At 44.6% G+C, this 14,153-nt stretch overlaps 1 protein-coding gene across 1 annotated transcript in view; it reads right to left on the bottom strand.

The window, feature by feature from the left end:
* The window catches only part of Otoa (otoancorin), an 87,286-nt gene that overhangs the window by 49,289 nt on the left and 23,844 nt on the right, over window positions 1-14,153 (bottom strand). The window contains exons 9-10 of the mRNA XM_036180201.1: window positions 9,925-10,028; window positions 5,602-5,702 (exon numbers count right to left, since the gene is read on the bottom strand). Of these exons, the coding sequence (XP_036036094.1) occupies window positions 5,602-5,702; window positions 9,925-10,028 (205 nt within the window). The remainder of the gene's footprint in view (window positions 1-5,601; window positions 5,703-9,924; window positions 10,029-14,153) is intronic.

Below are 14,153 nucleotides of genomic sequence, written 5' to 3'. Positions count from 1 at the left end.
TTGGAGGCCTTCTGGTAAACAGGCAGAAGTATTGTAGCTGGGAGATCTAGTTTGGGGGTGTTGTTTGTTTTGAAATGGGGTCTCACACTATAGACCAGGCTGTCCTTGAACTCACAGAGATCCTCCTGCCCCTGTCTCCCAAGTGCTGGGATTAAAGGCGTGTGCCAACATGCCAGTGTTAAGGCTTCCTTCTTGTCCATATCCTCACTGGCATTTTTTCAGTACTGAGGAAGGAATTGTAGTTGCACACTACCAGGCCTTGCAGGAAGGTGTTTTGTTTTGTTTTGTTTTGTTTCAAGACATGCTGTGGATATCGCTCTGTGTAAATAAAATTCTGATTGGCCAGTGGCCAGGCAGGAAGGATAGTGTAGGCGGGACAAGAGAGAAGAGAATTCTGGGAAGTGGAAGGCTGCGGGAGAGACACCGCCAGCCGCCGCCATGAGAAGCAACATGTAAAGACACTGGTAAGCCACAAGCCATGTGGCAAAGTATAGATTAATATAGAAATGGGTTAATTTAAGATAGAAGAAGTAGATAACAAGCAGCCTGCCACGGCCATACAGTTTGTAAGCAATATAAGTTTCTGTGTGTTTACTTGGTTGGGTCTGAGAGACTGTGGGACTGGTGGGTGACAGAGATTTGTCCTGACTGGGCCAGGCAGGAAAACTCTAACTACAAAGACGGTTTCTCTGTGTAGCCCTGGGCTGTCCTGGGACTCACTCTGTAGGCCAGGCTGGTCTCGAACTCAGAGATCCATCTGCCTCTGCCTCTGCCTCTGCCTCTGCCTCTGCCTCCCAAGTGCTGAGATTAAAGGTGTGCACCACCACCACCCTGCTGGAAGGTGTTACTTTTCAACATTCCAGTGGCTGAAGGTTTTTAAAGCTAATTGTTGTATTGTGGTCCTAGACTTATTATGCTGAATAAAGACAATGCAAACCACAAATTTGCTGTGGATATCGCTCTGTACAAATAAAATGCTGTTTGGCCAGTGGCTAGGCAGGAAGTATAGGCGGGACGAGAGAGAAGAGAATTCTGGGAAGTAGAAGGCTGGGGAGAGACACCGCCAGCCGCCGCCATGAAAAGCAACATGTAAAGACACCGGTAAGCCACAAGCCATGTGGCAAAGTATAGACTAACAGAAATGGGTTAATTTAAGATAGAAAAAGTAGATAACAAGAAGCCTGCCACAGCCATACAGTTTGTAAACAATGTAAGTCTCTGTGTGCTTTCTTGGTTGGGTCTGAGCGACTGTGGGACTGGCGGGTAAGAGAGATTTGTCCTGACTGGGCCAGACAGGAAAACTCTAACTACAAATGGCGTCCAACGTGTTGGCAAGAGTTTCCACCTAAAATCTGAGAAAAAAGATTCTAAACGGAGCTAAAAACAGCTTCCTAGTTGTCTCCCTCAAGTTAGTGGCAGCCTGCTGGTTTGAGCTTCTATGGCAGGTTCCTGGCGTGATTGTCTGACCTGCAGTGTGGCGGGAATGAGGAATCTATAAGCGACACTTTACTCTGCTACGTGGTGGATTTAGCCTTTGCTAGTTAAAAAAAAAAAGATTTCTGGGCTATGCGCTGCTTTGATAGAACTGCTTCTGATAGTTGATGGTACACATGGCTCCAGACCCAGAGCTGGCAGTAAACTGTACCACCGCCATGTTGGGAAGCAGAGGTGGGCGGAGTCAGCAGCCACAGCAGCGTTTCAGTCTTACAAAGATGGATATTACCCAGAGAATCTGGTTTATGTTATCTTTTGGATTTTTAACTGCAGAAAAAGATTTGATCATAAAAGCTGTTGAGTTAAACACATATGTAAATTTTAAAGGTACCTTGACTTCAAAATTTGGATATAAGGATATGTTGCTTTGGAAAGGAGTCTCTGCTTTTGTTTCCACAGAAAGCCAGAGGCTATGGATTTGTTCCAGATTAAGATACATCAGGTTTGATGAGCCAAGACCACCTGAAAGGTCTCCGATGATACAGTGGCCCAGATGATCCGACATCCAGAATGGTTTCAAGGCAACTGGCTCAGAGGTTCACCCTAATGGACTACTCCATAATCCTAAAATTTTCTTTGTGTCCCCATAAGATGCAGCGCCCCCCTCCAGCAGGAAGTAGTAAGAAAAACTACGCCCACGTTCCCAAAAATTATCAAGCTGGCTATTGATACAAACTTAAAGTTAATTTTGTTATACTATGTATATATTTCTACTCGTGTTTAAGGTATTGTGTTTGTATAGCTCATTTAAAATTGTAATGGATAATTAAAAATAGATTAATAATTAATCATCTGTGATAATCATACTCATAGCCATGTTAGTTAAGTCTTCTAGGTATACATAGAGATATTTCAGGTAGATAGGTAATCTTCAAATACTTCAAAGACCTTCAGAATATGGCATTTAAAATATTTTTAAAATGTAGACTTTCTGGACAGTGAGACATGTCTGCTCCTGGCAACACCGTTTTACTTCAGAGAGGAGGATGGGCATTAAAGACACTTCATATGGAGTTTATCTTCACCTTGACAGAAATAGCCATTTGGGCAAGAAACTGTTCTTGCCTGGACTGCTTGATCGACTGGACATGCAGGACCCATAGAAAGGTGACCACTGAACTTTGCTTGACAAAATGGTCCTTCAGGTTCCTGATTCACAGAGGAAACTGCCAGACATTCTACAGGACACGGAGAGAAGTGATCGAGAGACTCTAGCCCTGTGGGCTAAAGACAAATGCCCCAACTTTACAAAGGAACATTAGGTGACTGTCCAGGCTGCCAGCTGTCTCTGTCTACTCTTGGAAGACATCCTTCCATAATGCTTACATCCTTCTCCCGGTTCTCAGGCAATATTATATCCTTCTGAGGTCTTTGATGTGGTTGAAGACTAGATAGTTATAATTTCCTCAGTTATGATACAAGATAAGTTAGATATAAAACCTTAGACTCACAAATATAAGATAGATAGGATATCTTCTTTAATATTGTAACTGTAATTCTTGCTAGATAATTGTTTTGTTATATGTAATTTTACTATGTAAAAGTTAAAACCTTCCTTAAAAAAAAAAAAAAAAAAGAAAAGGGGAAGTGCTGTGGATATCGCTCTGTACAAATAAAATGCTGTTTGGCCAGTGGCTAGGCAGGAAGTATAGGCGGGACAAGAGAGAAGAGAATTCTGGGAAGCAGAAGGCTGGGGAGGGACACCGCCAGCCGCCGCCATGAAAAGCAACATGTAAAGACACCGGTAAGCCACAAGCCATGTGGCAAAGTATAGACTAACAGAAATGGGTTAATTTAAGATAGAAAAAGTAGATAACAAGAAGCCTGCCACAGCTATACAGTTTGTAAACAATGTAAGTTTCTGTGTGCTTTCTTGGTTGGGTCTGAGCGACTGTGGGACTGGCGGGTAAGAGAGATTTGTCCTGACTGGGCCAGACAGGAATGCTCTAACTACACAAATTTTTTGCTTTGAAGAGTAAAAATTATTTTTAAATGGGTGAACAAGCTAATAGATGGCCTGCGATGATAGACAGAGCATGTGTTCTCTTTGCAAGATATAAAGTGTAGCATATAGATTACATGTAGTGCTAAATGTATTGTTCAGACTCCATATTTCTGCTCCGTTTGCCTACGTGTCCAAGGGTGTTTGCCTACATGTCCAAGGGTATCGCACTGACATGCTACAATAGGACTCATTATGGCTTTACCTCCTGCCTCAGACTTTGCATTCTGTGTGTTGATACATTCTAACTCTGTATTTTACAATGTGCTCAGTGGACTGGGGGAACAGCTCTGTGGATAAGATCCAGGCCTGAGGGAAGGGTTCAGCTCTCCAGAAATCACATAGTCAGACAGACATGGCAGCCCCCTGTATCCCAGCACTTCAGAGGCACAGACAGGAGACCCCAGGGCCAAGGTGGTTGGTTAGCTATGCTAGCCAGAATGGTGAGCTCTGGGCTCTGCTAGAGACCCTGCCTCAATAAACCAAGTGGAGAGCAGGGGCCGAAGGGAAGGCTCAGCAGTTGAGAGCACTGGCTTCTCTTCTAGAGGACCCAGGTTCAATTCCCAGCACCCACATGGCAGTTCACAACCATCTAGAACTTCAGTTCCAGGGAATCCAATGCTCACTGCTGGCCTCCATGATTACCAGGCACTGTAAGTGGTACATAGACAGAAATGCAGGCAAAACAATCAAGGAAGAGGCACCTGATGTTGACTTTGGGCCTCCACACCCTCCTGCACACATGTGCAAATGTAGTTGCACACATGTGCACCCACATACTCTGGCACACATGACAAACACACACATACACGCGCGCGCGCGCGCACACACACACACACACCACCACCACCACCACCACCACCACATGGAAAAGAAGGTGCTCTTAAAAATCCTCCCATTGAGGAATACCCCCTTTGACCATATATAACCTCTCCCCGCTTCTATTTGTAGGTCACGAGAAGTTGCCCATGGATGCCTGATCTTAGAAATTACCCAAGAGCTCAGATTTCTGGGAATTTAACTATAACTACTTCCTGAAAATCATTCAGCTTTGAGAGAGTATGGGAGGTGGGGGGCGAGTGACAGGGTTACTTCAAAGACCAAAGTAAAACAGCAAAAAGTGCCTGAGTTGCTCCTAGCCTCCTATGTAAGAGAGGAACCAGGGCTGGCAAAAATGCCTTAGCAGGCAAAAGCACTGGCCATGCAAGCTTCAGTTCAATCCCTTGAACCCATCATGGGGAAAAAGAACCAAGTCCTAAAAGCTGTCCTCTAGCCCTTAGACAGGCGCCATGGCGTGTGCACACTGACACTCATACATGTACACCATGCATACAATGATGCAAGAGAAACTGAGTCTTGCCTTGGGTTTTCTAACACTTATACACTGTTGAGTAGACTGCTTTCGGGAGAAGGCAGTCATTTCATGCAAGGTGAAAGACAAGGCCCATGTGCTTTTTGTTTTTGTTTTAATGGAGCTCAGCCCCCTGCTCTTCAGGAACCTCTGTTGGAGAATTCTTCAGAGGCCTCATCTCAAAGTCACAGTGCCCAAGGGATCTTAATGTCATTGAGTCAACATCAGAAGGAAAGAGACAAATTGACTGGGGAGTTAAGTAACATGAGCCACAAACGTTTCTCCACTGTAAACCCCCAAGTTCAGATCCAATCATCGCTCATGTTGAAGTAGCTATTAATAGAAGTCACTATTAATAGAAGCAGCTATTAATCCATGCTGCTCTGGCTTGAGCTCAGACTTCCATGGACTGGAAACTCAATAGCTATTGTCCTTCGCTTTTCTTGAGTACAAAAATCTCCTCACATGAATCTTGGTTCCTAGCCAATGTTCCCTTCATATCATGTTGGCTATTTGAAAGCCGTCAGTTGTCCCCAGTTCCTTTTCTTCTTAGCTCTTCTGTACTAGAATACAACCCCACCACTGACCCCTAGGGCTGTGTTCCAAGAGTTTTGTTTAAAAAGTAGAAATAGTCTGGGCTGAGGCAGGTATATGGTTCCCAGGACACCTGCTTAAGAAACATTGGGAGTTTAGAGCACATTTCATTCAAGGTATATCAGCAATAAGGACATAAAAATATACTTCTCCAACTTACTTCTACAGGACTGATTTTCATAATTTCTTCAAATGATAGGTGAACCATGTATCTGCCCAAAATCCATAATTTTTCTGCACTGACCCATGAAACTGAGCCATCTACAATGAGAGAGAAATAAATAATAGGTAAATAAACAAATAACAGCTTCTAAATAAAAAGGTGGCTCAACTGGCTAAGTGCTTGCCATATAAGCATGAGATCCTGAGTTCGACTCCCCAGAACCCACATTTTAAAAGAAGAAGAAAAAGAAAAGAATAGCAATTAGAACAAGACAGAACCGAACCAAACAAAACAAAATAGAACCGAACCAAACACTGGCTCAGTTGCATACACTTGCGATCCCAACACTAGAGAGGTAGGGATGGGAGGACTCCTGGAGATTGCTGGCCGCCCAGCCTACCCAAATTAGTGTGCTCCAGGTTCAAGAAGAGATTTTGTCTCAAAAATTAGGATGGAAGAGCTATAGAGATAGCTCAACAATTAAGAGCCCTAAATGCTCTTGTAGAAGACCCAAGTTCAGTTCCAAGTACGTGTGTGTGTGTGTGTGTGTGTGTGTGTGTGTGTGTGTGTGCATGTGTGTGTATGTGTGCATGTGTGTGTGCGTGTGTGTGTGCATGTGTGTGTGCATGTGTGTGTGTGCGCATGTGTGTGTGTGTGTGCGCATGTGTGTGTGTGTGTGTGCATGTGTGTGTGTGCGCATGTGTGTGTGTGTGTGCATGTGTGTGTGTGTGTAAGCTAAAGGACAACTTTAGGTGCCATTTCTCATGTACTACCAATTTCTTTTTGTTGTTGTTGTTGCTGTTGTTCAGGGGATTGTTTATTTGCTTGCTTGCTTTTTGAAATGAGGTCTCTCACTTGCCTGGAACTCACTGAGTAGGCTAGACTGGCTGGCCAGAGAGCCCCATGGATTCACCTCTCTCTCCCTCCCTGGCATGTATACCATAAGCACACACCACCACATGGACTCTGGGGAGCGAACTCAGGTCTTCATGCTTACAAGGCGAGCACTTTACCAACTGAGCCATCTCCTCGGTTCGCTTTGCTTTTGCTTTTGTTTTTTATTTAGGTGATAATGGGTGTTGACTTCAAGGCTTCACACATGCCAGGCAAGTGCTTTACCACTAAGAAACTCTCCTCCCTGTTTTCACTTAGTTACAAGGTCTTACTCAATTGCCCAGGCTGGTCTTGAACTTGCTATCCTCCTGCCTTAGCCTCCCAAGTAGCTGGGATTACAGGTTGTGCTATCAAAACTAGCTTAAACCTTCCTTTATCTCCTTAGCTGGAAATAATCTCTTTCTCTTTGCAATTCCCAGAGAAATCTCTGTGTCACTGTGTTCTGGCATTTGAAATCCCCCATCTATGACATATCAATGGAACTTTAAGAACAATCAAACCAGGACTCAGTGTCAGATTTCAATGAGCTGGAACTGGCTGAGTTTGCCCCACGCCCAGGATTGTTGGTACAGATGTTACACACAGCATTGTGTTGGTGTCATTTAGAGAAAAGAAAGAAGTAAGATCATATAAATCTGTCACCAAGAGCTGTTTGGGGGAGATGTGGACACTGGCAAGATCTAAAAGAAACAGACAAGTCAGCTTTTTCATGGGCTGATTCACCAAATACCATTAACTCCTTAAGCTAGGGAATAATCAGAGGTATGAGGGTTAGGGACTGGGGAGAAGACTGAGCTGGTAATGTGCCTGCCTCAGAAACACAAGGATCTGAGTCTGCATCCTTAGCATCCATAGAAGCACACATCTGTAACCCCAGCACTCCAGTGGTGGCAGTGAGGATTTAAGTGGATCCCCAGTTCTCATTGGCCATCTAGTCTAGCCAATCAGGGAGCTCCAGGTTCAGGGAGAAACCCTGTCTTAAAATAATAAAGTAGAAAATGATTGAGGAAGACATTTGACGTCTAACTACCTCTACCCAGCATACACACACACACACACACACACACACACACACACACACACACGCATGCACACACCCACATTATACTTCATTCACTCATTCATTACACTTGAGTGACCTCCTCAATGTTGTGTAGTGTGAGGCTCAGGTTCCTGGAGGCCATGACTACAGGAAATTCACCCATGTATTTAAGACATTTATTGTATGCTGTTTAAAGTCACTCCCACCAGAGTCTCAGAGATTAATTCCAGGAAAAGACTAGATGGCATATCCTGTGGTCCAGCCCTGTTGACTTCTATATCTTCCCAACACACTGAGTTCATTCTCACTCCAAAACCTTTGTATGTGTCTGCTGTCCCTCACCCTTGGGTGACTTCCCTCTCTGGGCCTCACATGACAGAGTCAATCTCCTCATCTTGGACCTAATCTAGATGGCATCCATTGGAAAGGTCTTCCCTGATTTCTTAGTTCAGAGATTGGCTAACCCTAGGACAAACTCAGGCCACCATCTGTTCTTATATAGTCTGAAAACCAAGAACAGTCTTTGTATGATAGAAAAGAAAATTAAAAAGCACTAATGTTTGATAACACATGAACAGCATATTAGTTCAAATACCAATGTTCATACAGAGTTTTACTGGGATTCAGGCCCCCTCATTCATCAATCATCTGTGACTGTTTTCAAGGTGTGATGTCTAACTGCATGCTCAAATGGCTAAAATATTTTACTAATTTTTGGCGCGCGCGTGTGTGTGTGTGTGTGTGTGTGTGTGTGTGTGTGTGTGTGTGTGTATGTGTGTGTGTGTGTGTGTGTGTGTGTGTGTGTGGTGTACCTGTGTGTATGAGTGTTTATATGAATGTGGATACACGTGTATGCATGTGCATGTGAAGGCCAGAGGCTGAATGTAGGTGTCTTCCTTGATTACTCTCTACCTTAGATTTTTTTAGTCAGGGTCTCTTACTTGAACCCAGAACTCACCAATTTGGCTAGTCTAGCTCCTCAGCTTTCCCCAAGATGCCCTGTCTCCACCTCCTATCAGCTGTGATTACAAACAAGCTTCCATGCTCACCTGGCATTTACCTGGGTGCTTTACCACCTGAGCTGTCTCCCCAGCCCTATTTCCTTATCTTTTAAAGCATTGTAGGAAGGTCTTCGCCAAGCCTGTTGTAGTCTAAATCAGTCATCTGCCCTACAGCATTTATCCAGTTTATCTTCTTTGTAACAGCTACCAGTATCTAAGTATTTCTCTCTCTCAGTCTCTCTCCCTCTCTCTCTCTCTCTCTCTCTCTCTCTCTCTCTCTCTCTCTCTCTCTCTCTCTGCCCTTCCCTCCATTTCTTCTCTTCTTCTCTCATCTCTTTTCTCTCTCCCTCTCTACAGGGACATCAAGCATAATGCCCCTAGAACCATGAGCCTAAGACCCCCTGTAGGTACCCAAATCCTTAACTGTTCTAGTCCCTTATATACATGGACTAGCATTTGCATGCAATCAACACATATCCCCACCTACACTTTAAGTCATCTCTAGATGATTTATAGTATTGAACACAATGAGCATGTTATGCTAATCATTGTATTGTTTGGGGAGTAATGACAAGTGTAAAGTCTGGCTCATGTTCAACACAGACACAGCTGGTTACACATTAGTAAAGTGTTTGTGAAGCAAACAAGAAGGCCTGAGTTTAATACCCAGAACCCATTAAAAAAATAAAACCTGGTAAGGCATGGTAGGACATGCCTTTAATCCCAGCACTAGGGAGGTAGAGAAATATGTCTCCATGACTTTGAGGCCAGCTTGGTCTGCATAGTGAGTTCCAGGCCAGTCAAGGTTACATAGTGAGACCCTGTCTCAAAACAAACAAACAACTAAAACAACAACAAAAAGCCTGATGTGGTAGCACAGGCCTGGAATTCTAGTGTGGAGAAGTAGAGTCAGACAGATTCCTGCGGGTTGCTGGCCGGCTAGCCCACCTAGCCAGCAAGCTCCAGGTCTCAGTGAGAAAGCCTGTCACCACTGTTCTTTTTCTTTTGCTTTTTCTGTTTTTTGTTTGTGTTTTGTGACAGAGTTTCTCTGTGTAACAAGAGAGAACTTGTTCTGGAACTCACTTGGGCTGTTCTGGAACTCACTTTGTAAACCAGGCTGGCCTTGAACTCACAGAGATCCACCTGCCTCTGCCTCCCAAGTGCTGGGGTTAAAGGCGAGCACCACCATCACCTGGCTAGTGCACACATTTTACACACATGTTTTAAACCTGTAATCCCACTCTAAAGGCTGTCATCAAATGTAAGATGTCACCACGGAACAAGGGCACAGAAGCAATGGAATCAACCCTGATTTCAGAGGTTGAAGCACCCGTCTGGAAGGTGCGGTTCCCCTAGAAGTCACTCTACACAACCCTCACTCACCAGTGATGTTGAAGGGTGTCCTCAGAATCCCGGTCATCCAGGAGTAGAGAGCTCGCTGGGTGTGAGCTGAGGTTTGGTCATAGAGGTCTTTGAACACTGCAGATCTAAGACACAGGGACACAGGTGTCCATTAACAACACACAGGAGGGTGCCCATCCAGAAGGAGCCATGAGAACACTGTGCTCAGGGCTGCCACGCCAAACCCTTCACATGTCTTTGCTGTGTTGACTGTTTTTCTTATTTTCTCTCTTCCCCTTCATAGCTAAACATCTTGCAAAGAACAGCCTGTGCACCCTGTCTCTGTTCTCTTAGCTCCTAATTCCTTTGGTGTGCAATAACTTTTTTTTTTAGATATAATTTATGTAGTTGGAATTTTCTTTGGGCCACCAACCAGCTCCCAAATAAAGACACAGAGACATATTATTGATTATAAATGCTCAGCCTTAGCTTAGGCTTGTCCCACTAGCTCTTTTAACTTAATTTAACCTATTTCTATTCATCTATGTTTTGCCTCAGGTTTTTTTTGCCTTTATTTCATTCTGTATGTCTTACTTTTTTGCTTCCTCTGTGTCTATATGGCTGGCCCCTGGCATCTCCCTGTCAACACCTTTTCTTTCTTCTTTGAGCCTAAAGTCCTCCTCCTACTTACTCTCCCTGCCTGGAAGTTCCACCTGTACCTCGTCCCTCACAATGGCCATTCAGCTTTTTATTAGAGCAATCAGGTGCCTTAGGCAGGCAAGGTAAAACAGCAACACATCTTTACATAATTAAACAAATGCAACACATCTTCACATAGTTAAACAAATGCAAAATATTCCACAACAAACTTACATGCCCTATAATTCACTTATTTCAAGTATATAATTCACCAGCACTCCCAAAAGCAGAATCAGTTCAAGCCTAGCCTCGGATATACAGCAAATTTGAGGCCAGCCTGCATAAGACCATGTCTCAAGAAAATGAAATCATGATATTTTTCAATAAAAATGGATGGAACTAGAAAATACTGTATTATGTAAGGTAAATCAGGCTCCAAACACAGCATAAACAGACCTTAGCTTCTGATTTTTACACATGTATTGTGTGAGAATGGGTGTGTGATGGGTATTCTTGGTTGTCAACTTGATTACATCTGATTCACTAAAACCCATCATCAACATTTCCAACAGTTCACAAAGGGACTCCACCCCCTTGGCTGTCACCCTTTAACCCCTTAGCTCCCCAGCTCCGGAAAACACTAATCCACTTCCTCTCTATAGATTTGTCAGTTCTGGATGCTGCATATAAATGGAGTCATGCCATTCATCACTCCTGTGTCTTGCTTCTTATACATGCCTGATGTTTTCAAGGCTGATACATGTTGGAGCATGCATCAGGCCTTCTGTAAAACTAAAGAATTTTCAAAGCAGGAAACAGGGAGAAGGGCCTTGTGACCCCTCTCCCTTTCCTTTTAAGAGGTCATGTACAACAGCAAGAAGCACCGCCTCCTTCAGGTCATGGAGTCCAAATTCACGGGCAGAGCAAATACCACTACAGCTTTCATTCCTTTTTATGAGTAAATAGTATTCCACGATCTGGGTGTCTACACTGTGGTTGTCCAGTCATCAGCGGACGTTTAAATTCTTCTCACCTTTTGTTTTGTTTCTTTCTTTGTTGGTGCTTGAAATTGAACCTGAGGCCTCACACATATAATGCACATGCTCTGTCAATGAGCTGAGCGCGCGCGCGCGCGTGCGCGCACACACACACACACACACACACACACACACACACACACACACCATCTTCCTGTTTAGCCTCTTAAGGAACCACCAACTGTCTCCACAGCAGCTGCCCCACTGTGTATTCCCACCATCACACAGCTCATCTCTGATTCCTCTAATTGCCTCCAATTCTTGTCAATATCTGGTGTTTTGACGTGAAGTGGCCTGGTCACTGTCTACGCCACTGCAGTCTGACTTGGCACTGCTGGACCACCCCATGGCTCCAGTCACCACCATCTCCTCTTCCTCCAACCCAGAAGTCCTGGTTGGTACAAATAGGACTTTCCATTTCATAGCCTCTGGCACTGCCCATCCTTCCTGCTCATCCTGAAAACCTTCCAAACCTCTGTGTCCTGGGAGCTTCCTCCCCTCACACCCTCCCCATGAGTACAACTCTCCACATCATCAACACCATGAATAAAACTCTCCACATCAACACCAAGACTTCAGCCCTCCACATCAACACCACTGAGTACAACTCACCATGTCAACACTATGATTACAACTCACCACACCCACAGCGTGAGTACAACTCACCATGCCAACACCATGAGTACATACAACTCACACCCACAGCATGAGTACACCTCACCACATCAACACCATGAGTACATACAACTCATACCCACAGCATGAGTACACCTCACCACATCAACACCATGAGTACAACTCACGGTGTCAACAATGTATCCACCTCTTCTAACGAGCATTCCCAGCAGCCTTTTAACAGTCATTCTGTTTTAACATACAAATTTTCCCTTGACCCCCACACAATGTAATCTTTGTACTTTTTATTTCTTTCTTTCCTTTCCTTTGACTTTTTGTTTTAATTTTGTGGCCATAAACACATTTTACTTCATTAGGAATGTATAATTACACTGTGGAGCACCCCACCAGCAGTGATCTCACAGTGTTCCTGCATCACCTATGTCAGGACCCCAAGGAAGAACAAGACCAAGATGTCTGCTATTCCATAGTTGTGTTCTGTTGTGTGTGTGTGTGGGGGGGGGGGTCCATTTTCTTTTTTTGTTATAAACACCATAGCAATTTTTAAAAAGCTATTTAAACAAAATATTGTAGTTCTTGGTTTTCTGAATGTACTTAACACACTCTGCACTATGCTTCTCCTCTGGAGACCAGCAGTGGGACTCGGTCCTGAGGGGTCTTCCAGCAGCGGGTAATCAGGACCCTTCCCTGGAAGGAGGATGCTCTCAGGTGCCCTGCAGAACTGGAAGTTGCCCTGTTGAAGTAAGAGAGCAGGGCACAGGGCAGGCCAGTGAGCAGCTGTGGTGTGGTACTCCCACAATGCCTGGTCTCACTGGATCTGGATGGTTCCATGTGCAAGTTGCATTTTGGCTGCAGAGTGGGCTGCAACGCCTCAGCCCTCTGTGCTGCAGCTGTGTGGTCGCTCCACAGCTGGACGTGCTGAACCTAAATCTCACTGCCCTGGAGAGGCAAATCATCTACTCCCATAGCAGCAGGGTCTGAAGAGACCACGGATATGAGCTGAGCACCCTCCAGTACACTTCCACATTGTAGTCCATCATTGAAGGAAGTCAGGACAGGAACTCAAATAGAGCTGAAACCTGGAGGCAGAAGCTGATGCAGAGGCCATGGAGGGGTGCTGCTTACTGGCTTGCTTCCTCTGGCTTGCTCCTGTTTCAATTTTTTATTTTATTTTGTGTGTATTTGTATGTGTGCCTGCTTATCTGCATGTCTGCAGTAGCAGCAGAGGCCAGAAGAGGGCTCCTGATCCCCTGGACCTGGAGTTACAGGTAGCTGTGAGATGCTAGATGCAAAGGCTGAGAAGCAAAGCCAGGTCTTCTGCTAGAACAGCAAGTGCTCTTAAGCACCAGGCCCTTTCTCCAGTACCTTGTTTTGTTTTGTTTTTTAAGAGCAAGGACAGTTGAAAAAGTAGGGACAATGGACACACACACACACACACACACACACACACACACACACACACACAATACATACATAAACATATACATATGCATACAAAGTGGAAAGCATCATTTAAGAGAAAACTTTCCCACTGCAAACATGCTGTTTACCATTCCCTACAGAATGCTACTGAGCGCTAGGGTGAGTTCTTTCACCTCCCTGCCCTTTAATTTCCTCATCCACAAAGAAAAGAAACAGGAGGGCAGGATAGAGTGAGAAAGGAAGAGAAGACCTGGGGCAAACCCCCTGGGGTCACCTCAGGGTCAGGAGGTGGAGCCCTCATGAATGACTCCAGAGGGCTCTATGGCCCTTCTGTCAGAAGAAGACACGGCAAGAAGATACTCCTGTGACCCAGAAAGTAGAAAGATGCCAAATCTGCCATGCTGTGACCTTGACCGTCTCAGCCACCAGAGATAAGCGTCTGTTGTCCAAGGTGCCCAGCCTACAGCTGACTAAGATACTCAGGAGAGAAGTATAGGGAGCTAGGATATAGCAGCACTGCTTTTTAGTGTATTTGAA

This window comes from Onychomys torridus, chromosome 1 (assembly GCF_903995425.1).
Source record: "Onychomys torridus chromosome 1, mOncTor1.1, whole genome shotgun sequence".
Classification (NCBI taxonomy): domain Eukaryota; kingdom Metazoa; phylum Chordata; class Mammalia; order Rodentia; family Cricetidae; genus Onychomys; species Onychomys torridus.
This window is presented reverse-complemented; position numbering and strand designations above follow the sequence as displayed.